Source organism: Saimiri boliviensis, chromosome 10, assembly GCF_048565385.1.
Source record: "Saimiri boliviensis isolate mSaiBol1 chromosome 10, mSaiBol1.pri, whole genome shotgun sequence".
In the NCBI taxonomy this organism is placed as follows: domain Eukaryota; kingdom Metazoa; phylum Chordata; class Mammalia; order Primates; family Cebidae; genus Saimiri; species Saimiri boliviensis.
In genome coordinates, this window is record NC_133458.1 from 112,017,061 (window position 1) to 112,042,650 (window position 25,590).

Consider the following 25,590-nt stretch of genomic DNA (forward strand, 5'->3'; position numbering starts at 1 on the left):
TCTCCCTGCCTCTGCCCTTCCCTCAAAGAAAGCAGCCAAAGGGGGCTCTGTAACACATAAGCCAGCACATGACACTCCTCTCAGAACCCTGCAGTGGTTTCCCATTGCACTCGTGGTCAAAGGAGACCCAGTCCCTTTAAGGTGTGACGCCCTCGGGCCAAGCGGTCTCCCTGCCTTCATCTCCTGTTACTTCCTCTCCTTGCTCGCTGTGCTCCAGCCACACTGGCTGACTCGCTGACTCCCGGACCTCTCCAAGTTCCTTTTCTTGCCACTTCCTGTACCCTTTCCTGTGCTGTTCCTTTCCCAGACTTCCATATGGCTCATTGTCTCATTCGTACTCACGTTATTTTAAGTTACAGAGGTGACTAAGTGACAACATGAGGGGACCAATGCCATTGAAAGGGAAATTTAATGTAACTCACGGTTTTTCTTTTTTCTTTTCTTTTCGTTCCTTCTTTCTTTTTTAAAGATGGGGTTTCACCATATTGGTCAGGCTGGTCTCGAACCCCTGACCTCAGGTGATCCACCCACCTCGGCCTCCCAAAGTGCTAGGATTACAGGCATGAGCCACAGAAAAACTGGCCAGCTCACAGTTTTTCTAGAAACAAGAGGCATGCCATGCCATGTCACATGGGGAAGCACCAAGTTTGGTCAGGAGACAGAAGCAGAATCTGGGGTGAGCCTAAGCCAGATTTTTTTTTTTTTTTCAGACAGGGTCTCACTCTGTTGCCCAGGCTGGAGTGCAATGGCATGATCTCCACTCAATGTAACCTCCATCTCCCAGGTTCAAGCAATTCTCCTGCCTCAGTTTCCCAAGTAGCTGGGATTGCAGGCACCTGCCACCATGCCCAGTTAATTTTTGTACTTTTCATATAGAAGGGGTTTCACCATGGCCGGGCGCGGTGGCTCATGCCTGTAATCCCAGCACTTTGGGAGGCCGAGGCGGGTGGATCACGAGGTCAAGAGATCGAGACCATCCTGGTCAACATGGTGAAACCCCGTCTCTACTAACAATACAAAAAATTAGCCGGGCATGATGGCGCACGCCTGTAATCCCAGCTACTCAGGAGGCTGAGGCAGGAGAATTGCCTGAACCCAGGAGGCGGAGGTTGCGGTGAGCCGAGATCACGTCATTGCACTCCAGCCTGGGTAACAAGAGCGAAACTCTGTCTCAAAAAAAAAAAAAAAAAAAAAAAAAAAAAAAGGGGTTTCACCATGCTGGTCAGGCTGGTCTCAAACTCCTGACCTCAGGTAATCGACCCACCCACCTTGGTCTCCCAAAGTGCTGGAATTATAGGTATGAGCCACTGTGCCTGCCCTCAGATTCTTTATTGGGTTTTTGTGGGACAGGTGTGAAAAGAACATAAATTCTGGGACTCCAGAAGGAAATTCCTTATGGACAAAGGTCAGACAGAACTCTAAGTCACCCCTCTGAGGCTCACTGGAGACAAATGCATATCTGATTGCTTCCTCTACCCTATTGTTTATATAAAAAAGCAGATCCGCTGAGCCAGACTAAATTGTGTATTCAGTGGAAGGCTGATCGAGGACTCAAAAGAATGCAACCTTTTGTTTCTTATCCACTTATGACCTGGAAGCTGTCATCTCCAGTTGTCCCACCTTACCGGATCAAACCAATGTACAGCTTACACATATTGATTGATGTCTCACGTGTCCCTGAAATGTATAAAAGCAAGCTGTACCCCTACCATCTTGGGCACATGTCCCCAGGACCTCCTGAGGCTGCGTCGTGGGTGTGTCCTTAACCTTGGCAAAATAAACTTTTGAAATTGGCAGGCCTGTCTCAGATATTTTGGGTTCACACAGGTAAGGCAGAGCAAGGTGAACAGTTTAGGATTTGCCTACTTGAGTAATTTTAGTGGGCTTTGGAATACTGGGGCTGTCCAAGTTTCCTGGAACTTGGCTGTGTGTTGATTTCAGGCAGGGGAAATATTCACTTGGTATGTGAGTGTTTGATAAAGAAGATGGTTGGGCATATAGGCTGTAAACTGATTAGTTTGCAGGTAAAAAGCATATTCTCAGGGAGGACTTTGCTAAGAATTGACTAGCCCTAGGAAGGGTAATCTTTCTCCAGCCAGCAAGGTCACACATGCTAGAGCATTAAGAATACAGAAAATAGGCCAGGTACAGTGGCTTATACCTGTAATCTTAGCACTTTGGGAGGCTGAGGTGGGCGGATCACTTGAGGTCAGGAGTTCAAAACCAGCCTGGCCAACATGGTGAATCCCTACTAAACATACAAAAATTAGCTGGGCATGGTGGTGCACACCTGTAATCCTAGCTACTTGGGAGGCTGAGGCACAAAAATCACTTGAACCTGGGAGGTGGAGGACTGCAGTGAGCCAAGACTGCACCACTGGACTCCAGCCTGGGTGAAAAAGAGAGACTCCACCTAAAAAAAAGATACAGAAAATAAAGCTGGGCACGGTGGCTCATGCCTATAATCCCAGCACTTTGGGAGGTGGGCTTGGGCTTGAACCCAGGGGTTTCAGAGCAGCCTGGGCAACATGAAGCGAAACTCTGTGTCTACAAAAATATATATATACACAGAAATTAGCCAGGGGTGGTGGCAAGTGACTCCCCTTGGCAGGGGAGGTGGAGGTTGCAGTGATCACACCACTGCACTTCACCCTGGGTGACAGAGTGAGACTCTGTCTCAAAAAAAAAAAAAAAAAAAAAAAAAAAAAAGAAAGAAAGAAAGAAGAAGGCTGGCTCAGTGTCTCATCACACCTATAATACCAGCACTTTGGGAGGCTGAGGCGGGTAGGTCGGGAGTTCAAGACCAGCCTGACTAACATGGAGAAACCCTGTCTCTACTAAAAATACAAAATTAGCGATACTGAACTCAAGTTGGAAGAGGGGAGTCCGGTCTCAAAATGGAGGTAAAACCGCCACCCGGTTGCCCCCAGCCCCATTCCAGCTGTTGCCATCGCTGCTGTGGGGAGGAGGGCGTTGATCCAAAGGAACCACAGCAGTTGAGAAAACTGTTTATTGGTGGTCTGAGCTTTGAAACTACAGATGATAGTTTAAGAGAACATCTTGAGAAATGGGGCACACTCAGATTGTGTGGTAATGAGAGATCCCCAAACCAAACGTTCTAGGGGCTTCGGTTTTGTTGAAGAGGTAGATGCGGCAATGTGTGCTCCACCACGCAAGGTTGATGGGCGTGTCGTGGAACCAAAGAGAGCTGTTTCTAGAGTGGATTCTGTAAAGCCTGGCACCCATCTAACAGTGAAGAAAATTTTTGTTGGTGGTATTAAAGATACAGAGGAGTATAATTTAAGAGACGACTTTGAAAAGCGTGGCAAGATTGAAACCATAGAAGTTATGGAAGACAGGCAGAGTGGAAAAAAGAGGATTTGCTTTTGTAACTTTTGAAGATCATGATACAGTTGATAACATTGTTGTTCAGAAATACCACACTATTAATGGGCATGATTGTGAAATGAAAAAGGCCCTTTCCTTTTTTTTTTTTTTTTTTTTTTTTTTGAGATGGAGTTTCGCTCTTGTTACCCAGGCTGGAGTGCAATGGCGTGATCTCGGCTCACCGCAACCTCCGCCTCCTGGGTTCAGGCAGTTCTCCTGCCTCAGCCTCCTGCGTAGCTGGGACTACAGGCATGAGCCACCATGCCCAGCTAATTTTTTTTTTTTTTTTTTTTTTTTAAGACGGAGTTTCGCTCTTGTTACCCAGGCTGGAGTGCAATGGCGCGATCTCGGCTCACCGCAACCTCTGCCTCCTGGGTTCAGGCAATTCTCCTGCCTCAGCCTCCTGAGTAGCTGGGATTACAGGCACGAGCCACCACGCCCAGCTATTTTTTTGTATTTTTAGTAGAGACGGGGTTTCACCATGTTGACCAAGATGGTCTCGATCTCTCGACCTCGTGATCCACCCGCCTCGGCCTCCCAAAGTGCTGGTATTACAGGCTTGAGCCACCGCGCCCGGCAGCCCAGCTAATTTTTTGTGTTTTTTAGTAGAGACGGGGTTTCACCATGTTGACCAGGATGGTCTCGATCTCTCGACCTTGTGATCCACCCGCCTCGGCCTCCCAAAGTGCTGGGATTACAGGCTTGAGCCACCGCGCCCGGCCCTGAAAAAGGCCCTTTCTAAACAAGAGATGCAATCTGCTGGATCGCAGAGAGGCCGTGGAGGTGGATCTGGCAATTTTATGGGTGGCGGAGGAAACTTTGGAGGTGGTGGAGGTAATTTTGGCTGTAGTGGAAACTTTGGTGGAAGAGGTTATGCTGGTGGAGGTGGTGGCAGCAGAGGTAGTTATGGAGGAGGCGATGGTGGATATAATGGACTTGGAGGTGATGGTGGTAACTATGGTGGGGTTCCTGGTTATAGTAGTAGAGGAGTCTATGGTGGTGGTGGACCAGGACAGGGAAACCGAGGTGGTGGATATGGTGGCGGTGGTGGATGTGGTGGCGGTGGTGGATACGATGGTTACAATAAAGGAGGAAATTTTGGCGGTGGTAACTATGGTGGTGGTGGGAACTATAATGATTTTGGAAATTATAGGGGACAATAGTAATCAAATTATGGACCCATGAAAGGGGGCAGTTTTGGTGGAAGAAGCTTGGGCAGTCCCATTGGCAGTGGTTCTGGATCTGGTGGTGGAAGTGGTGGATATGGTAGCAGAAGGTTCTAAAAGCAGCAGAAAAGGGCTACAGTTCTTAGCAGGAGAGAGAACAAGGAGTTGTCAGGAAAGCTGCAGGTGACTTTGAAACAGTCGTCCCAAATGCATTAGAAGAACTGTAAATATCTGCCATAGAAGGAGCAATGATCCAGTCAGAAAAGTTACTGAAGCTTAAACAGGAAACCCTTCTTGTTCAGGACTGTCATAGCCACAGTCTGCAAAAAGTGCAGCTATTGATTAATGCAATCTAGTGTCAATTAGATGAACATTCTCGAGGTCTTTTATCTGTTGTGGCTTTTTCTTTTTCTTTTCATTACATCAGGTGTATTGCCCTGTAAATTTTGGTAGTGGTAACAAGAATAAAAAATTAAGGAATTTTAAACTTTTTTTTTTTTTTTAATACAAAATTAGCTGGGCATGGTGGCACATGCCTGTAATCCCAGCTACTCAGGCAGGAGAATCGCCTGAACCTGGGAGACAGAGGTTGCGGTGCCAAGATTGCACCACTGCACTTCAGCCTGAGTGGCAGAGTGAGACCCTGTCTCAAAAAAAGAGAAAATATGGTTAATCCAATAGGCCCTGTGATTAACGGATGCCAAATAGACAGATTCACAATCTGAGAAAACTGGTATCCAGAGGTGAAAGTATTCTACAACCCCTAGGAAGGACAGAAGCTGTTGTTTCGTGGATGGCGTTAGGGTTTGGGAAATTATCTGGATACAGTTGGCAGGGAGAACGCATCTCCAAAACGGAAAGAAAAAATATTCAATTTTTTTTTTTTTTTTTTTTTTTTGAGACAGAGTTTCGCTCTTGTTACCCAGGCTGGAGTGCAATGGCGCGACCTCGGCTCACCGCAACCTCCGCCTCCTGGGTTCAGGCAATTCTCCTGCCTCAGCCTCCTGAGTAGCTGGGATTACAGGCACGTGCCACCATGCCCAGCTAATTTTTTTGTATTTTTAGTAGAGACGGGGTTTCACCATGTTGACCAGGATGGTCTCGATCTCTCGACCTCGTGATCCACCCGCCTCGGCCTCCCAAAGTGCTGGGCTTACAGGCTTGAGCCACCGCGCCCGGCTAATTTTTTTTTTTTTTTTTTTTTTTGAGACGGAGTTTCGCTCTTGTTACCCAGGCTGGAGTGCAATGGCGCGATCTCGGCTCACTGCAACCTCCGCCTCCTGGGTTCAGGCAATTCTCCTGCCTCAGCCTCGTGAGTAGCTGGGATTACAGACACGCGCCACCATGTCCAGCTAATTTTTTGTATTTTTAGTAGAGACGGGGTTTCACACTGTTGATCAGGTTGGTCTCGATCTCTTGACCTCATGATCCACCCGCCTCGGCCTCCCAAAGTGCTGGGATTACAGGCTTGAGCCACCGCGCCCGGCGTAAGATTCAATTTTTTCTTAAGGACACAGGCTAGGGCAAAGACAGAGGAATAGAGGGTGGAATATTGCTCTTCGCAAAGGGGGTACGTTTTAAGGAAAAGAGTAGAGACAAGGAGAAGGAACAAGCAGCTACCAGGGTTTTCAGTAGGTGTCCCTGACTGAGTTCTGGGCTGTAGGTGGCTGAGTGATTAAGGAAGGTGTCCCCATGACTGACTGTCTTCCTGAGTCCATGACTGACGTCGAAGTTTTTGAGCGAGAGGGAGAGACTTGTCTCCTCTGTCCCTACATGGATAGAATGTCTCCTTTGTCTCTACTAGAAGGAGAAAGATTGAGAGAGAGAGAGAGAGAGAGAGAGAGAGAGAGAGAGAGAGAGACTTGTCTCCTTTTCTCTACCTAGGAGAAGGATTTAAAGGAAAAAGAGAGAGAGAGAGAGACAGAGAGAGAGAGACTTGTCTCCTTTTCTCTAAAGGAAAAGAGAGAGAGAGGGAGACGTGTTTCCTTTTCTCTAAAGGAAAGAGAGAGAGAGAGAGAGAGAGAGAGAGAGAGAGAGAGAGAGAGAGAGACTTGTCTCTTTTTCTCTAAAGGAAGAGAGAGAAAGAGGGAGGGTTGCCGGGCGCGGTGGCGCGTGCCTGTAGTACCAGCTACTCAGGAGGCTGAGGTGGAAGAATCGCTTGAGCCCAGGAGTTCTCCTGATCAGGTGTCCGCACTAAGTTCGGCATCAATACGGTGACTTCCCAGGAGTGGGGGACCACCAGGTTGCCTAAGGAGGGGTGAACTGGCCCAGGTTGTTAACAGAGCAGGTCAGAACTCCCATGCTGATCAGTAGTGGGATCGCGCCTGTGAAGAGTCACTGCACTCCAGCCTGGGCAACATAGCGAGACCCTGTCTCTAAAAAATAAATAAATAAAATAAAAATAAAATAAAAAAAGAGGGAGAATCTGCTCCCAACTTAAAAGTGGTGGGAAGCCGGGCGCGGTGGCTCAAGCCTGTAATCCCAGCACTTTGGGAGGCTGAGGCGGGTGGAGCACAAGGTCGAGAGATCGAGACCAACCTGGTCAACATGGTGAAACCCCGTCTCTACTAAAAAAAAAAAATACAAAAAATTAGCTGGGCATGGTGGCACGTGCCTGTAATCCCAGCTACTCAGGAAGCTGAGGCAGGAGAATTGCCTGAACCCAGGAGGCGGAGGTTGCGGTGAGCCGAGATCGCGCCATTGCACTCCAGCCTGGGTAACAAGAGTGAAACTCCGTCTCAAAAAAAAAAAAAAAAAAAAAAAAAAAAAGTGGTGGGAGAGCTGTTTGGCACGCTGTGTGAGCTGCTGGTCTGGTCTGATGTGTTTAGGTCTCAGGTGGGTCTCTTCCCAGAGGGGGAGAAGGGACAGGGGGCTGGTCTCCCCAAAGGAGTACCCCCGTCCTAGGTTTCAGCATCAAATATTAAAATGCAGGCTCTGAATGAAGAGACCTCCCCCTACCCCCGCCGCCGGCCAAACAGGCTTTGTGTAAGCAACATGGCTGTTTATTCACCCAGGTGAGGGTGTGGGCTGAGTCTGAAGAGAGAGTCAGTGGAGGGCGGTGGGATAGGAGTTGGTTTTATAGGTTTGGGGTAGGTAGTGGAGAGTTACAAAAGTTACAGTGTAGGGCAGTTTTTGCAAGCTGGGACGGGGTCATAGGGTCTGCAGTCATGAGGTTGACCAAGGTTGGTTACAAAGTCCAATTGCTTTATCAATTGAGGCAGGAATAAGGAACACCAGAGAATCTCTCAAAATTAATTAGGCACCGCAGGGCTTGATCATATCTTCTCCTTTTGTGGTTTTCCAGTTACTTCAGACTTTCGGGTTTGGGGAGGCCATCCAGAGGTGTATGTGCAGGTCTCGGGGGTTGCCATGGCTAGACTTAGGGTATGGCCTATGGTGCAGCCAGTTAGCCTAAAATACCTTACAAAAACAAAGTTAGAAAACTTTTTCTTTTCTTTTTTTTTTTTTTTTGAGACGGAGTTTCACTCTTGTTACCCAGGCTGGAGTGCAATGGCGCGATCTCGGCTCACCGCAACCTCCGCCTCCTGGGTTCAGGCAATTCTCCTGCCTCAGCCTCCTGAGTAGCTGGGATTGCAGGCACGTGCCACCAGGCCCAGCTAATATTTTGTATTTTTAGTAGCGACGGGGTTTCACCATGTTGACCAGGATGGTCTCGATCTCTCGACCTCGTGATCCACCCGCCTCGGCCTCCCAAAGTGCTGGGATTACAGGCTTGAGCCACCGCGCCCGGCCAACTTTTTTTCTTTTCTTTTTTTGAGACAGTTTCATTCTGTCACCCAGGCTGGCGTACAGTAGTGCAATCTTAGCCCACTGCAACCCCTGCCTCCTGGGTTCAAGCGGTTCTCCTACCTCAGCCTCCCAAGTAGCTAGGATTACAGCCATGCACCCCCACACCTGCCTAATTTTTGTATTTTTTATAAAGACAGAGTTTCACCATGTTGGCCTGGCTGGTCTCAAACTCCTGACCTTGTGATGTGCCCACCTCAGCCTCCCAAAGTGCTGGGATTACAGGTGTGAGCCACCATGCCCAGCCTATAAGGTTTTAAAAATTGGGTTTAACATTAATAATACACTAAAGTAAAGGTGAATTTTGTCTTTTTTGGTACAAAAATTATACAGGAAGCACTGTCAAATTGAAATGGTGTTTGGCTTTCTTTGGGCTGTATTTTTATAAACAAGTTATTGGTATGTGTTCCAAAATAATGGGAAAGTCATAATTCTGATATGCCTTAGTGTATGTTATTGATAATTATAATTATTACATAAAATCATTGTATGCCACAGAAATAACCAAATTTGTTAATCGTGTTGTTGACTGTGGCTGTCCTAAGATGTTTTGTCATCCAGATATAATTGTTGTCTTGTTTTGGTCCTCTTTATAAGGTGGTTTATAATCAATTATGGAACTCTAACAGATGTTTGTGAATGCAGGTTTCTGATAACTTTCAAGATTGTGACATTACAGTAGAGGAAAAAACTTTCAGGACTCTCATGGAGAGCTGAAATGTTCATGAATAGCAAACAGAACAGGAGTTAACTGCATGGACTAAACTAACAGAAGCCTGAAGTAATCTTGTTTAACTTTTTGCTTAAAATGTTGCTAATCCTTTGCTTTGTTTTTCAGAATTAAGAAAATTTTTCCTTTTAGCTATTTCTAGTTTTTAACAATTGAGTATACTCCTGTGCACAAAATTTGGAACATATTTGTTTCTCTCTGATTTCTCCAGAATTTGGAAACTAGTTGTGAGTATTCTTAAGTTGTGGCAATGTAGTTATTGGCATATGTGCAATAAGAATTGGTTTTCAGCCAGTCCTGGTGACTCACATCTGTAATCCCAGCACTTTGGGGGGCCAATGCGAGTGGATCACCCAAATTCAGGAGTTCAAGACCACCTTGGCCAACATGGTGAAACCTCACCTCTACTAAAAATACAAAAATTAGTCAGGCATGGTGGCAGGCACCTGTATGTTGTCCCAGTTACTCAGGAGGCTGAGGTGGCAGAAGTGCTTGAACCTGAGAGCCAGAGGATGCAGTACGCTGAGATCGTGCCATTGCACTACGCCCTGAGTTACAAGAACAAAACTGTCTTTAAAAAAATCTGTTTATTTTTGCAACAAGACACAACTTGAGAAATTGGTTATTTTAGGCTGGGCTTGGTGGCTCATGCCTGTAATCCCAGCATTTTGGGAGGCCAAGGTGGGTGGATCACAAGGTCAGGAGTTCAAGACCAGCCTGGCCAAGATGGTGAAACCCTGTTTCTATCAAAAATACAAAATAATTAGCCAGGCATGATGGTGGGCACCTGTAATCCCAGCTACTCGGGAGACTGAAGCAGAGAATTGCTTGAACCCAGGAGGCGGAGGTTGCATCTGGCTGGGAATCAGAGTTTTTAAGGATGGTTTGGTGGGTGGGGGAGGTAGCCAGTGAGTCAGGAGTGTTGGTTGGTTGGGTTGGACATGAAATCATAGGGAGCTGAAGGTGTCCTTTTCTGCTGGGTCAGTTCTTGGGTGGGGGCCACAAGATCACATAAGCCAGTTTATCAATCTAGGTGGTGCCAGCTGACCCAACTAGTGCAGGGTCTGCAAAATATCTGAAGCACTGATCTTAGGTTTTACAACAGTGATGCTATTGCCAGGATTGACTTGGGGAGCATCAGAATCTTGTAGTATCCAGGGGCATGACTCCTAAACCAAATTTTCTAACTTGTTGACTAATTTGTTAGTCCTACAAAAGCAGTCTAGTCCCAGGCAAGAAGGGGGATTGTTTTGGGCAAAGGCTGTTATCTTTATCTTTGTTTCAAACTATAATCCATAAACTAAGTTCCTCTCAAGGTTAGTTCAGCCTATGCTCAGGAATGAACAAAAACAGCTTGGAGGTCAGAAACAGGATGGAGGTGGCCAGGTCAGACCTGTGTGACCGTCTCAGTTACAATTCTGCATTGACAGTTTCAGGAGGTCCCTCTGGGGAAGTAGAAGTGACCAGCATTGGGCAGGAGTTAGAAAGCTCTTACAACGCAGAATGAATGTTTGTGGTGACTTGAACCCCAAAGAGCAAGTGCCAACCACTCAGTAAATAAACCCTGGATGAACGGTGGGGAGGGGGTTGAGGAAGCCCTACCCTAACTTTGGAAAACCTAGGCAGGACCCGGCCCACTGTGGTATAAGGGGCTCTGGTGTTGAGTCTTGGATGGAAAGAGCTATGGTGGCTTCCTGACATGATGGCCACGTCCTCTTCCACTTTCCTATTCCCAGCCTTTCTGCTCAGCCTTTAGTTACCACCTCTCTAATGGAGGGAAAGTTTAATAGACAAACAAGTATCCCTTCCTCCTGGAAGCCCAAGGGAGTCCCTGCCATGTGGCAGGCACTGCAGCCAACGCGGGGGACAGCAAACAAGCCAGGGCCAGGATGGTGATACACACACAGCTCCTGAATGACGGGACGGGCTGGGAAGGAGTGGGCTCCAGAGACAAGGCAAGGAAAGGGACTCCAGGGAGAGGGAGCAAGGAGACGAGGAGGGGGCACCTAGTTCCTCTCCAGGTCCTCTTTGGGCAGCCTAGAGTGCCAGCGGGGAGGGGAGGATAGCCCCTAAGCGATCAGACTGCTGAGGAAGGCGCGCTATTGGTTTCCTACAGAGGACAGACGGCATCAAATCTGAGTTTGAAGATCATTCTGCAGTAACAAGGCAGTCCATACAGCCCTCAAGAGACAAGCAGGTGGCTCCTGGCACAGCCCCAGCAGGGGGAGGGAATAAGGGGTACAGGATGCCCAGTGGCACTGCCAGGTTACTGGCATGGCTGATTTTAAAGACTTAGGGAGGGACAAGATCTGGGGCTGGGTGGAGAAGAAAAGAAGACTCCCCTTGGACATCTAGACTCAGCACCTAATCTGCAGAGGAACATGGTCAGCTGTTGGGGCCCTGCTCCCCACACCTCCTTTTTCTCCACTGTCTGACCCTGTGCCTTGGGGACCAGGACCCCCACCCACAGATGACTCATAGGACCCAGCGACTCTCCCGGCTCTGATCCGTAAAGCCAATGGCTTCCCTGACATTTCCACCAGGATGTCACAAAGCCAATGGCCTCCCTGACATTTCCACCTGGATGTCACAAAGCTTTCAGATTCAGCCTCCTCCCCTGCCACACCCCTCTGACCTACTTTCTCTCCGTTCCACATTGCAGTTGGCCAGGCAAGCCTTCCTGACATCTGTCTGCCTTCCACTTACGTTTCCTTCTCAACTGGATCTCTTAAGCTCCATCCATTTCCCTTCAACACCTCTGGGTGCCGGTAACATCTGTTCCCACAGACCACTAGGGCCTCTGGACATACTCATCTGGTCACCAATCTGTTTACATTCCTTTCCTGGCCTCTGGCTACAATTAAGCAAAACTGTTCCTTGATCCACAGCCCAGACCCTTCATTAACTTAGGTGCTAAACTCTGTTAAGCCTGACCTTCAGGACCAGAGCAAGCAGAGGAAATGAGAGAGGCCTGGCACAGAGGGAACAGCCCCTATCCTCAGGGCCTGTTCAGTAGTGACTTTTCCCACTAGGGTTGGTTCCCTAGACAGGACAGAGGTCTGGGCAGGAAGGGACTCTGCCCAGGGTGTCAGGTCAAGAGCCCCAGAGGCAAACCAGAACACAGCTCTGCACTGGGGAAGGCTGGAAAGGAGACAGGGTCTTGGGAGGTCTCAAGGCTGACAAACCACTCCCAGCACACCAGTGGAGAGAGCGCTGGAGGGGGGGGAGACCCTCTGGCAGGGGGCCTGGGTGGACTTGGGCACTTGGAAGTTAGCAGAAGTTCCCGTGGCAATCTGGGGCCCTGAGCCCATGAGTCAGGTTGGGGGCTGGTGAGGCCCTAGGGAGGAGAGGTCTGGGAAGATGGGTGAGGCTGGTTGGGGGAATGAGGCCATAGGAGGTGGGTAATGTGGCCCCTTTGGGTATCCTGGAGAAAACACCCAGTTCTGGCCCTCATTCAGGGAAGTCTTTGATGATTTGTTTTGGGGACTGAGAGAGCTAGGTGTGCACTGAAGTGGGCAGAGCAGGAGTCCCTGAGCAGAGACCCGCCGGCAGAAGATCACGGAATGCTACACAGGGACATTTCTACCATCTCTGCAGTGAAATCCCAGTTGAATACTATCCCGACAGGGAGCTCACTACCCCACCGAAGTTAGGCCTGAAGTATCACTGGGATTCCAATTCTCTGTTTCTGCTGGAGGAAAAGGAGGGAATCTGGGTGTAGGGTTCCTAGTCACTCCAGTGGGGCTGGCAGCCTCTTTTGACTTCTCAGGTGTGGACCTTTGCAGAAACACACCGATGGGTGACACCTCATCCGGTCATTCCCCCATCCCCACTCCCAGACAGCACGAGCTCTCAGACCATAGTGAGTTCATGGGCTGGTGATGTCCCTCTTTCACCCTCACCCACCCCACCAGTCACTAGCCATGGCATTTGGGTGAGGGGGGCTGGCTCTGAAGCTCCCTCCCCAGTGGAGCGAGCTGACATTCTCACATCTAGCTCAGTTACTTTGAATCCAGAAGTACCTTTTCTATATCCAGAAAAGCACAAGGACGTTGACAGTGATGTTGGGTAGGTTATGTCCCTGTCTGCATTGCCCAACTGGCAACAATTCAGGAGCTTCAGGGATGAGTCACAGGGCCAAGCTGCTCACCAGTGACCAGGACAAGGCCTCTTTGTCCTAAAAATGGTTTGCATTTCGCTTCAGCTCACTCACACCACACCTACTACACATCCGTGACACTCACCCAAGGCTGTCACCTCATGTCACTCTGCTGTTCGGTATACACACACATACACTCACTCCAGTCCTGGCCCACAAAGTCTTGTCTAAACACACAAGATGCTGCCTAGACTGCGTGGAGCTGCTTCTTTTTAACAATTGTTTTCAAATGTCAGGAAATGGGACAATGAACTGAAACAGAAGAAACCAGGGAACCATCTGCATGACATCACGTGTGAGTACCTGGTCCAGCAGGTTCTGACTCTTCCTGATCTTTCCAGAGCCTTTACAAAGCCCTGTCCTCCTCGCAGGGTGCTAAGGGGCACAGACCTGCACCGAGAATTTAGGAAGACCACCACCCTGCTGACTTCGAGATTCCAGACGAGCTTTGTCTGTTACAGTGGTCACAACTACCACCAGGACGACCCAGGGGTCACCAGGCTGAGCTGCTTCAGGAGCCAACTCGGAAGCCCCACTCTCTGGGGAGTGTTCCCGGACCCTCAGAACTAGTTTGGGAGTTTGGGCTCTGCTCACCCAGTTGTTCCGCTTCCCTGGCCCGCTGGGAAGCAGAGGCGAGTCCCAGCTTCCCTCGCTACAGCAAACCCTGCGGCCATTTTTCCAAAAGATATATACAGGGTCTTGCTCTGTCACCCAGCCAGGAGTGCTCTAACAGCTCCCTGCAGCCCTAACCTGCCAGGTTTGGGCGATCCTCCCACCTCAGCCTCCTGAGTAGCTGGGACTACAGGTATGTGCCATCATACCCTGCTGCTTTTTCCATTTTTTTGTAGGGTTGTGGCGGGCGGGGGGGGTGTCTCACTATGTTGCCCAGGCTGGCCTTGAACTCCTGGCCTGAAGCAATCCTCCTACCTTGGCCTTCCATAGTACTGAGATGACAGGTGTGAGCCACCCTGACCAGCCAGAATTTTGGGTAGGTGGTGAGGCACAATGAAGTGGCACTGGTCACCAACAGACACATGCAGGAGCGTCTGTCTATAGCATTGGGGGTGGCGGCGGCAGCTCTTCACACCCACCCCAGGACCCACCTCACCTGGCACTGGCTGGTGGTCACGCTTCCAATTGGAAGAACCCTGAGCCATGCTGCAAAGGGACAACAGGATAAATCACGGGACCCAGGCAGGTGCTCCCTAGAGAACAGGGTGGTGAGTCAGAGGCTTGACCCCACTTAAGCTCTTCCTCGGAGGTATGATTGGTTCAGTGCTCAGGAAGCCAGTACCTGGCTTGTTGGGGGATGAGGCTCTTGGCCAGAGGGGATCCCAGGGTGTGTGCTGGTAAGGGACCCCATCTCCAGGTTGGAAACGCTGCTTGGTCTCTAGGATGCACTAATTAACAAAACGTGTGGTTAGGGTGAACCCGCAGGCACACTGGCTCAAACGCAGAGGCACAGAGCACAGGGTGCTTTTTTTAAGGTGGCGTGTGGGAAAAGACCCAGAACAGGGAAAACTCAGAAACAGGGCTGCACCCAAACAGCCTGGCGGCCCAGGCCACCTCTGCCTTGTTCACAATGACGGCTTTGCCTGCAAGGGAGTGTGTAGAGGGCCATGGGGTGAGGGCCTGCAGGCCGTGGTCATGGATTCCCCATCCAATGAGGAGAGGACTGTTTCCTAGGTGGGTTAGGAGGAGCCTGGCCTAGTCCCCTCCCCTCAGGGGAGAAGGCGGAACAGACAGAAAGACAGAGCAGACAGGCCTGCGGATAACTTGGTTTATGAGTCAAGCCAATGCAATGCAAAATTGTTTCTGTTCCTTTTTTTTTTTTAACCAAAATAAATAAATCAGATCTGTCCCTGTGAAGGTCAGAGTGATGAATGAGGGGGAGCTGGCCCCTTGGCCATGGCCTGCCCCTCACCCCCGGCCCCTCCTCTCCCTCTTCTGACCTGCTTTGGCACAGCAAAGAAAATGATGCATCATAAAGTCTCCACTGGGTTAAAGGAGAAAGAAAGAGTGGTGGGGTGGGGCAGGAGGCCGAGGGAGAGGTGCGGGGAGGTGGAGGGTTAACAGGACCAAGAAAGCACAGCCAGTTCCCCTGCGGTGGCCACCTGAGCGGGGCTTCCTGGTCACACAGACTCAGTAGGCTCCAGGGGCTGTCTGAGCCCAGGCAGGGTGGGTGGGGCATGCTTGGGCCCCACACACAGCCTGAAAGCCTTGAAGAAACAGCAGAGAATGGATATTGCAGAGACCAAAGCTGCCGTCTGTGCCAGGTCACACCAAGGCTCTCTGCCAGCTGCCCTGTGTCACCCTCAGTTCACACCACAGCTGGGGCCCAGCCCAGAAACCTCTGCCAGCCATGGCTAGATCTGACTCTAGGCTCCTCTACAGATTCTAAAGCTCAGCCTCAAGATGAAGCTATCCTAGTCCCAAATACAGGAGCCTGTGCCTTGCTGGGTGGCAGGGGTTGCCAGCAAACTAGGAAGCCACACGAAGCCCAGCCCCTACCTGAGGGGGGACACTGGTGGGAAGGTTGGGGCCAGAGCTGACCCCTCCCCAAGGACATCCCTCAGGGGCTACCTTTCCTCCTCCTGCTCCCCCACGGCCTCCTGGAAAACTGCTCAGAAGTCAGCGAAGCCTGGGCAGCGTGTGGCCTGTGGGGCAGCCAAGCACTGGAGGGGACGACAGCCTAACTCCTACGAGAGCGGAGGGAGGGGTGTGGCACAGCGAGGAGGGCGGCGGTGTAGCTGCGCTGAGGCACTATTCTTTAGTTGAGAAGCAAGGGGCAGTCATGGGTGTGGAGAGGGCAGTGGCCCAAGCGACCCTAGGCAGCATCTATGACAAGTTCTTGAAGACGTCCAGGTCGAAGGCCGTGTCCAGGAGGCGCTGCAGCTCTGTCAGGTGGGTCTTCTTGTTGCCAGTGGCTGGAGCAGCTGCTGGGTCCCGGCCGGCATACCTGAGAGACAGAGGGAAGGGACAGTGAGGGCAGTGGCCACTGAGTGGGCCCAGCCCATCTCTGCTGCGTGTGCCCGGCTAACTGCTCACTGGCCTGCGGGGAGGGTCCCACAGCCTTCCTGGCAGGGACCGAGGCCTTACCAGACGGGCTTGGCACGGCTGATGGTGGTCCGAAGTCTCGGCTTCACGTAGTCGTAGTAGCCTTGGTTCTTGTGCTCCTCCTGGCACCAGGCCAGCTCAGCGTTAGGATACTTCTGCACCTCCTTCAGCAGGAGGTCAAAGGGGAATGGCGACAGCTAGGAGACAGCAGGGGTCACATCAAAAAGAGGAAGCTTGGAGGGCAGGCAAGATCCAGCAAAGGGAAACTGCTGTTCTGAGCAGGGGAGGTCAGGAATCTGAGGGCCGCACCCCCAGCAAGGCTGTTCCGTGAAGGCACCAGAGCCCTGACCTCTGCAGGGGGGACACCCTGACGGCACCACCCACCCTCACCTGCTCGATCCTTGTGATGGCCACCTGCCCCACCATGTCACGTGCTTTGCGCTCCCGAGTGAGGTCATAGTACACCTTGCCAGTGCAGAAGAGAAGCCTTTTGACATTCTCTGGGTTCTGGGCTGCAGGGCCATCTTCTGGGATCACCCGCTGGAAGTGGGTTCCTACAAGAGAATTCCCATGGCTGGGCTGGTTCTCTCAGGGATGTGGCTGAGAGCTCTCCTGGAGCCAGGGCTGTGCCATGGACTGCTGCCACGACACACAGCTTTCAAGGGTTAGAGATGCTTCCCATTCGCCAGCCTCTGGTGCCCTTATTTGCTCAGACCACGTGCACTTTGGAAAGCACATAATGTGTAACAAACACATAGCGGACATGGCCAGTTCAGGGTATCAAGTAACACCAGGCTATCCTTCAAAACAACTTGTCTTAGACTTCAGGAACAAGTATATTAAAATATCCCATGTTCACTCCATTTCTACTGCTCAGGATTTTACAAATATAAACACTTTCAACACAGTCTGAGAAAATAGTCATATAGAGAATAGTGGGTTGGCTGGGTGTGGTGGTTCAGGCCACCACAGTACTTTGGGAGGCTGAGGCAAGAGGATCCCTTGAGCTCAAGAATTCAAGACCAGCCCGGGCAACATGGTAGTACTCCGTCTCTACAAAAAAGAAAAAAACTTAGGCCAGGCGCAGTGGCTCATGTCTGTAATTTCAGCACTTTGGGAGGCTAAGGCGGATGGATCATGAGGTCAGGAGTTTGAGACCAGCCTGACCAACATGGTGAAACCCCGTCTCTACTAAAACTACAAAAAAATTAGTCGAGCCTGGTGGCGTGCACCAGCTACTCAGGAGGCTGAGGCGAGAGAACTGCCTGAACCTGGGAGGTGGAGGTTGCAGTGAGCCGAGATCATGCCACTATACTTCAGCCTGGGCAACAGAGTCAGACTCTGTCTCAAAAAGAAAAAAAAGTGGGTTGAAGGGTACAAACATACAGTTAGATAGAAGGAATAAATTCAATATTTGATAAACGAGTAAGGTTAACATACATTGTACTAGGGTGATGGATACCCTAATACCCTGACTTAAGCGCTACACATCATATACACGTAACTAAAACCAGTTGTGTTTTTATACAGTAACCGTGAACAATAAGAAAAGGAAATTAGGACAATTCCATTTATGACAGCATCAAAAAGAATAAAAGGCTGGGCACAGTGGCTCACATATGTAATCCCAGTACCCGGAGAGACCAAAGTAGGAGGATCACTTTAGCCTGGGAGTTGAGGCGGCAGTGAGTGATGATCGCATCACTGCACTCTGGCTTGGGCAACAGAGTGAGACTGTCTCAAAAATACGCAAACAAAAAATAAAAAACAAAACAGAAAAATTAGCTCAAAGTGGGTCAAAGATCTAAACATAATAGCAAAAACTATAAAACTCAAAAGAAAACATAGGGAGAGAGTTTTACAACAATGAATTTGGCAATGATTTCTCAGATATGACACCAGAGTCACAGACAACTAGAGAAGAAATAAGACAAACCTGACTTCATGAAAATTAAAAACTTGTGTACATCAAAAGATACTAACAACAGCCCAGGTGCGGTGGCTCAGGCCTGTAATCCCAGCATTCTGGAAGGCCAAAGTGGGCAGATCACCCGAGGTCAGGAGTTCAAGACCAGCCTGGCCAACATGGTGAAACCCCGTCTATACTAAAAGTACAAAAATTAGCCAGGCGTGGTGGTGTTTGCCTGTAATCCCAGCTACTTGGGAGGCTGAGGCTGGAGAATCATTGGAACCAGGGAGGTGGAGGTTGCAGTGAGCCAAGATCATGCCAATGCACTCCAGCCTGGGTAACAGAGTAAGACTCCAACTCAAAAAAAAAAAAAAAAAACCCCAAACAAACAGAACAACAACAAACCCAAAAACGACACAAAAGGTACTAACAACAGAATAAAAGAACAATCCCCAGAATGGGAGAAAATATTTGCAAATTATATTTCTGATAAGAAATTAATATTTAGAATCATACAGATAACTCTTAAGACTTAAAAACAAGCAACTAGACTAAAAAAGGGGCAAATGACTTGAATAGGCTAGGTACCGTGACTCATGCCTGTAATTTCAATACTTGAAGAGGCTGAAGTAGGAGGATTCCTTGAGCCCGGGAGTTCAAGACTAGCCTGGGCAATCTAGTGAGACCCTGTCTCTTAAAAAAAAAAAAAAAAAAAAAAAAGTATTTGAATAGACAGTTCTTCAAGGAAGATATACAAATGGCCAATAATATAAAAAGAAGCTCAACATCATTTAATTATTAGATAAATGTACATCAAAACCACAATGCAATATCATCTCACACCCATTAAGATGGCTACTATGAAAAAAAAAAAAAATCCAGAAAACAGTAGGTGCTGAGAGGCTGTAGAGATGGTGGGATCCTCATACACTGTTGGGATGTAAAATGCAGCCACTGTGGAAAGTGTGGCGTGGCAGTTCCTCAAAAAATTAAAAATAGAATTACCATATGGTCCAGCAATTCTACTTCTGGGTATATATTCAAAAGAACTGAAAGCAGGGACTCCAAGAAGTATTTGTACACCCGATGTTCATAGCAGCTCCTCTAATCACAATAGCTGAAACATGGCAGCAACCCAGGTGCCCATTGACAGATGAATGGATGAGCGAAACATGGCATACACATATAATGGAGTATTATTCAGTCTTTTTGTTTTGTTTTGTTTCGAGACAGAGTCTCACTCTATTACCCAGGCTGCAGTGCAGCGGCGTGATCTTGGCTAACTGCAATCTCCACCTTCCAGGTTCAAGCAATTGTCCTGCCTCAGCCTCCCCAGTAGCTGGGATTACAAGAGCGAGCCACCACACCCAGCCATGTATCATGGGTCTTTACAACCAAAAATCTGGCAAGAGCCAGTAAGAATCACAAATGTCAGCCCCACAAGCTACAAAAGAGCAGCAGCAAAGAAGCCCCAAACATATCTTCCCCAAGGAAATGCCCGTCTCCCTCACACCCACCTGGAAGCATCTCATCAAAGCTCGATCTGGCCTCGGGGTGGCGCAACAGGGATTTAGGGGTGAAGATAATTAACTGAAATACAGAACAACAGGCTTGTGAAGGATCAGATTCTGAAGATTCCAGAAGGAAGGTAAAAAAAAAAAAGGCTGCCCAAGCCTTGACCTTCAGGCCACGAAACACAACAACCTGCCCTCCCACTCAACAGGAGCCCCAGGTCAGAAGAGGCAGAGGAGGAGGAAAAAGGAAAGATGACCAATTTCCCTGCTGTTCACCTCCCATAGCCAGGCATCCACTCCTGGTAGGGCCCAACCCAGCCTGTGCGGACTGCCAATCCTCCTCTCCCTGCTTCTCTGTACCTAGGAAAGAGCTCTGACCCTCTCCCTGGCAGCTGCAGAGCAAATGCACTCAAAAAATACCCAAAGTCCATCTAAGGCTGTGATGTGGCCCAGCACCAAGAAGCACCAGGGCTGTTCTGCCCCGTAGGCCCTTGGGCTGCTGGGGACACTCCGAGCTGTGAGCCTCTGCCAAACACCCCCTACTCTGTGGCATCCCAGGGCAGCAGGGCACTCTCCCTGGGCTGTCCCCCATACTCCTTCCTTCTTAGGAATCAGTTCTCCCACTTATCCCTCCACTTAGTTTCTACTCACCCTTCAACACCCAGCTCAGGAGCCGCTCTCCCTGGCTCCTCGGCTGGACCCTGCACTCCCTTGGCTTCTGCCAGGGCTCACCTTTCTTCCAGAGCTCAACACACCCACTACGACCACCTGTTCAAACATCGTCCTCCCCACCAGGCTGGAGCCTGCAGCCTATGTGACTGCTCTGCACGTGGTGCTCAGCAGCATGCAGGGGCCCAGCTGGGGAAGAGGACTCGAAGAACATGCAGTTCCCTCAAGGCAGTAGTGAGGAGGAGGGGCCAGGCTCCCTGACGCCAGGTCCGGTCCATAGCCCCCACTGCAGGTGCCCACCTAGCCAACCCCAAGCAAGAGGCTCTCTGAGGAGCCCTTTCCTGCACCAACAGGGCAGGGCCAGGCCTTGTTTGAGCAAGGGAGGCCCTGCCACTGACCGGCTTCCGGAAGGGCAGCAGGATCTGGCGTCGCAGCACGTGGAAGAAGTTGCCAGGGGTGGAGCAGTTGACAACAACCCAATTGCAGTCATACAGCTGATTGATGTCGAAGTTGGCTTCTTGAAGGTCCTGCAGCAAGGAAGGAAATGGCCAGAGGCCAAGATGCAGCACTGAGTCTTCTGGGGGCATCCAGGGGCCCTCAGGGCATCTAGTTTGGATATTTGTCCCTGCCCAAATCTCATGTTGAATTGAAATCCCCAGTGCCCGAGGTGGTGCCTGGTGGGAGGTGTTCAGATCATAGCTTGGGCTATGTGATATGTGAGTTCTCACTCTGAGTTCACACAAGATCTGGTTGTTTAAAGTGCGTGGCACCTCTCTCCCACTCTCTCTTGCTCCTGCTCTGGCTATGTGACATGCCTGCTCCCTGACTTCATCTTCTGCCACGATTATAAGCTTCCTGAGGCCTCCTCAGAAGCTGAGCAGATGCCAGCATCATGCTTCTTGTACAGCCTGCAGAAGTGTGAGCCAATTAAACCTTTTCGCTTTATAAATTACCCAGTCTCAGGTTTTTCTTTGTCAACACAAGAATGGCCTAACACGCTGACTCTCCAGGAGACATAAACTGACACTACAAAGTGAGTCCAGCAAGCTGTGTTGGCCAGCCTCATATCCTGGAGGAGAGCCTCAGTCCCACTCAATCCCTCCTATTTCTTTGACAGCAATTGCCCAGCATGAAACAGATACTACTTTAAGAGACACACGTTCTACCTAAAACCTATTCTAATTTTCCTTAGACAATGACTCTTAATCATTTTCTTTGGGTTCTTTTTTTTGGGGGGTTCTTTTTTTTTTTTTTTTTTAAGACAGGGTACTGTTCTGTTACCCAGGCTGCAGTGCAGTGACATGGTCTTGGTTTATTGCAGCCTTGACTTCCCAAGCTCAAGCAATCATCCCACCTCAGTATCCCAAGTAGGTGGGAAGGCAGGTGTGTGCCAGGATGCCCAGCTAATTTTTACATTTTTTGTAGAGACGGGGTCTCACTGTGTTGCCTGGGCTGGTTCTTTGAGTTCTTAAAGTTTCAGAATCACCCCACCTCTTTTTTTTTTTTTTTTTGAGATATAGTCTCACTTTGTTACCCAGGCTGGAGTGCAATGGCGTGATCTCGGCTCACTGCAATCTGTCTTCTGGATTTGAGAGATTCTCCTGCCTCAGCCTCCCAAGTAGCTGGGAATACAAGCGCATACCACCATACCCAGCTAATTTTTGTATTTTTAGTAGAGACAGGGTTTCACCATATTGGCCAGGCTAGTCTCTAACTTTTGACCTTGTGATTTGCCCAACTTGGCCTCCCAAAGTGCTGGGAGCACCACGTGAGCCACTGCACCCGGCCAACTTCTCTCCTCTTAAATTTATGTACCTGAATCAGGGTCCAGGAGCCTCCCCAGGAGTCTGTGCTAAGGGGCTCACATGGCGTTTCTGTGCTTGCAGCAATAGCAGGAAGCCAATGGAGGCAGTCCCTGCACCTTCCTTTGTGCTCTGAGGAAGTCTCCCATCCCAGGGAGCCCAGAGGTATGGGGCCACACCTGTCCACCCATGTGTGCTGCCCAGGATAGAGGAAAGGGCAGAGCCATGGTCTGCCACCTCAGGATGTCCAGATAGCATGTCCTTCCCCAGGGTTCCTATCAGACACCCTGAGAACAACTAGGCTGATGGGGCCCGTTATTACTCACCGGCAGGACGTCTGGGTCATCATTGCACATCTGCAGGAACCGCTCTGGGCGGGCAGAGGAATGTTCTGGACCCTGGAACCAGACACACGAGTTATTGTTTAGGAGCTCCTGCATACTGACATTTGCCGCATTTGCCGTTCCTCCTCCTTAACCAACTAGCTCATCTCTGGTTATCTTTTTTCCTGATGGCAGGGTTGGGTTCCTTCCCCCTCCCACCGGCAAAGCACTTGGTTCCTCATCATTTCCACACTTGGATGCCTGCGCGTCTAGGGAGTCTGGACCAGCAGGGACGGGGCATGCTAGCCATATCCAGATGGGCTACTCTGGCCTTCTGAAGTGACATCCCATTTGAGATGGATGGAAAGCACCAGCAGAGCCCTTAGGAGGCTGGTGTGAGCCACTGGTTCTCGTGCCAATCTCTGGGGTCGGGGTCCTACCTAGGCCCTTCCCAAGTGCTCCGTCTGGCAGGGAAGGGCCAGAGGCTCACCATGCCCTCCATGCCATGTGGCAGCAGTAACACGATGCCATTCTGCCGCACCCACTTGGCTTGTCCAGGGCAGATAAACTGGTCGATGATGCACTGAGCCGTGTTGTGGAAGTCACCAAACTGGGCTTCCCAGAGAACCAGGGCATTAGGACTGGCCATGGCAAAGCCCAGCTCAAAGCCTACAAGGGACAAAGAAGGAGAAAACCACGTCCAGGACACCAGCCAGTGTGCCAGGGGGTTGGGTGGGGGAGAGGCTCTGGTGAGGTGGCTCCAGGCACTCACCCAGCACGCCGTACTCAGACAGTGAGCTGTTGCACACGGTGTAGGGGGCCTGATTGGGCCAGAGGTGGTTCATGGGGATGCAGGTTCTCTTGTCCACGTTCTGGTCATGGAGCACATGGTGGCGGTGGCTGAGACAGGACAACAGAGGTAATAACCAGGAGCTCTGACTTGACAAGCAAATATGCTGGGGACCCACACAAAGCACCAGCAGATGCCACGCTCTGTGACCTGGACTTCTGACTAGGAAGCTGCAGAATGCAGCCCCACCCAGGTCTTAACAGAAGCATCCACAGCAAATGAGGGACAGAGGCTTTCAGCCTGAGAGCAATGGGACTCAGTAACCGTCTTCTGGAAAAGAAACACCAGAACCCCTCCCTTTCCATCTCCTACTCCATGGAGGGCAAACAAGACTGCCCAGAACATTACCTGAATGTGCCCCGCTCCACGTCCTGGCCGCTCAGCCGGATGTGGATGCCCTCCTTCAGGAGCGAGCCAAATGCCATGTACTCTGCCAGAGCCCAGTCCACAGTCCGGTTCTTCACCATTTCCCCACGAGTCTTCAAGATCCGGCTCAGCCCTGCAGAGACACAGCTCTCACCAGCTGCTGCAGGCCCGGCCTGCACATGCCTGCCTTGCTTCTCAGCATGCCCATGGCAAGAGCAGAGCCTTTTTCACTCGTATAGTTTCTGGGTTCCTGACTCATTGGAAAAGCTGTGACCTCAGTCTCTCCTTTACTACTGAGGAAGTGTGGGATCGTGCTAAGGGCAGGGAGTGAGAGAAGTGGCTCCCTCCAACCACTCCAGAGGCCTCAAGCAGGGCAGGAAGGGAGTCTCTGTAGGACACATGATGGGGGCAAAGGTCACAGTCCTAGACAGTTGGCGCCACTGGCCTGGGCTCCAGCATTTCCACAGGTCAGCACAGAGCTTGTTACCTCCATGAATAGTGAAGTTTTCCACAGGCACAGAGCTAGCCACGTTCCCGATATGTGTCAGAATATCTTCCGTCAGACCCGTGGAGGGACAGGACATGCTCCTGGGCTGCCCGTCCAGGGTGAAGAAGCCTGGGAGACAAAGGACAACTGAGGCATGACATCTGCTCTACTTTCCAGGGACCACACCTTAGCAGACGCATGATTTTGGGGAGAAGCAGGGTGACAGACGGCATAGCTCGCACTGTGTTCCCCAGAAAACATTAGTGCAGGGGTCTCAGTCTAGGGTCTGCAGGGAGGTTTGCTGAAATGGTGCACACAACCGTGTACTGTGAGTACAAAGTGGGGAGCATGAATTTTTCTGGGAAGAGGATGCCTCGTTACATCAGATCCTCAAAGGAGCTTATTTGTGACACTGTTTCATCACTCACCAGGCCAGGGGGAGTCCAGCCAGTGCTTAATGTGCAAGATCTTCTCATCTTTAGATCTGGCAAAAGCTTCCTCACAGATCTTATCATACTTGGAAATTTCCTCCTGGAGGGTTGGGCACAACACAGCAGTGACTGGCACAGGGCATGACTATTGCATGTGCCCACCCATACCCCCACACTTTCTGATGGCCACCACGCAAGCCCAACCATACCCCTGGCATAACCCCATGCATGCCCACCCATACTCCCACACTTCCTGGGTGCAAAACATCTCAGACTTGGCCAGCCTCCGGGCCTGTTCCTAAACATGTACAATGCTTTTCTAAGAATTTATTCTTTTTTTTTTTTGAGGCGGAGTTTCGCTCTTGTTACGCAGGCTGGAGTGCAATGGCGTGACCTCAGCTCACCACAACCTCCGCTTCCTGGGTTCAGGCAATTCTCCTGCCTCAGCCTCCTGAGTAGCTGGGATTACAGGCATGCGCCACCATGCCCAGCTAATTTTTTGTATTTTTAGTAGAGACGGGGTTTCACCATGTTGACCAGGTTGGTCTCGATCTCTTGACCTCGTGATTCACCTGCCTTGGCCTCCCAAAGTGCTGGGATTACAGGCTTGAGCCACCGCACCCGGCCGAGATTTTATTCTTTTCACTCCCAAAAGTTTCTTCCCCACATTTGCTGGTAGAGATCCTGCTTGGAGTTTGAACCCCTAACCCTTCACCATATTTTTTCTTAAGAACTGGTCCCAGGTAGCTGGGCATGGTGGCTCACGCCTATAGTCTCAGCACTTTGGAAAGCTGAGGTAGGCGGATCACCTGAGGTCAGGAGTTTGAGACCAGCCTAACCAACATGAAGAAACCCTGTCTCTACTAAATATATAAAATTAGTCGGGCGTGGTGGCACACGCCTGTAAGCCTAGCTACTCAGGAGGCTGAGGCA

The 25,590-nt window shown here is 50.2% G+C and overlaps 1 protein-coding gene and 1 pseudogene across 5 annotated transcripts in view; one reads left to right on the forward strand and one right to left on the reverse strand.

Moving 5' to 3' along the window:
- The first annotated feature begins 2,897 nt into the window (after positions 1-2,897).
- Positions 2,898-4,696, forward strand: LOC101052903 (heterogeneous nuclear ribonucleoprotein A3-like; annotated as a pseudogene).
- Positions 4,697-15,015: 10,319 nt separating this feature from the next.
- The window catches only part of OGDH (oxoglutarate dehydrogenase), a 471,568-nt gene continuing 460,993 nt past the window's right edge, over positions 15,016-25,590 (reverse strand). For all 5 annotated transcript variants that reach the window (XM_074379746.1, XM_003930785.4, XM_074379747.1 and 2 more), the window contains 11 exons: positions 24,655-24,757; positions 24,227-24,355; positions 23,722-23,872; positions 23,296-23,423; positions 23,014-23,192; positions 22,527-22,598; positions 20,797-20,925; positions 19,733-19,805; positions 16,697-16,860; positions 16,349-16,503; positions 15,016-16,208 (listed from right to left, as the gene is read on the reverse strand). In XM_074379746.1, coding sequence (XP_074235847.1) covers positions 16,088-16,208; positions 16,349-16,503; positions 16,697-16,860; positions 19,733-19,805; positions 20,797-20,925; positions 22,527-22,598; positions 23,014-23,192; positions 23,296-23,423; positions 23,722-23,872; positions 24,227-24,355; positions 24,655-24,757 — 1,404 coding nt within the window. In that variant the 3' untranslated portion in view covers positions 15,016-16,087. The remainder of the gene's footprint in view (positions 16,209-16,348; positions 16,504-16,696; positions 16,861-19,732; positions 19,806-20,796; positions 20,926-22,526; positions 22,599-23,013; positions 23,193-23,295; positions 23,424-23,721; positions 23,873-24,226; positions 24,356-24,654; positions 24,758-25,590) is intronic.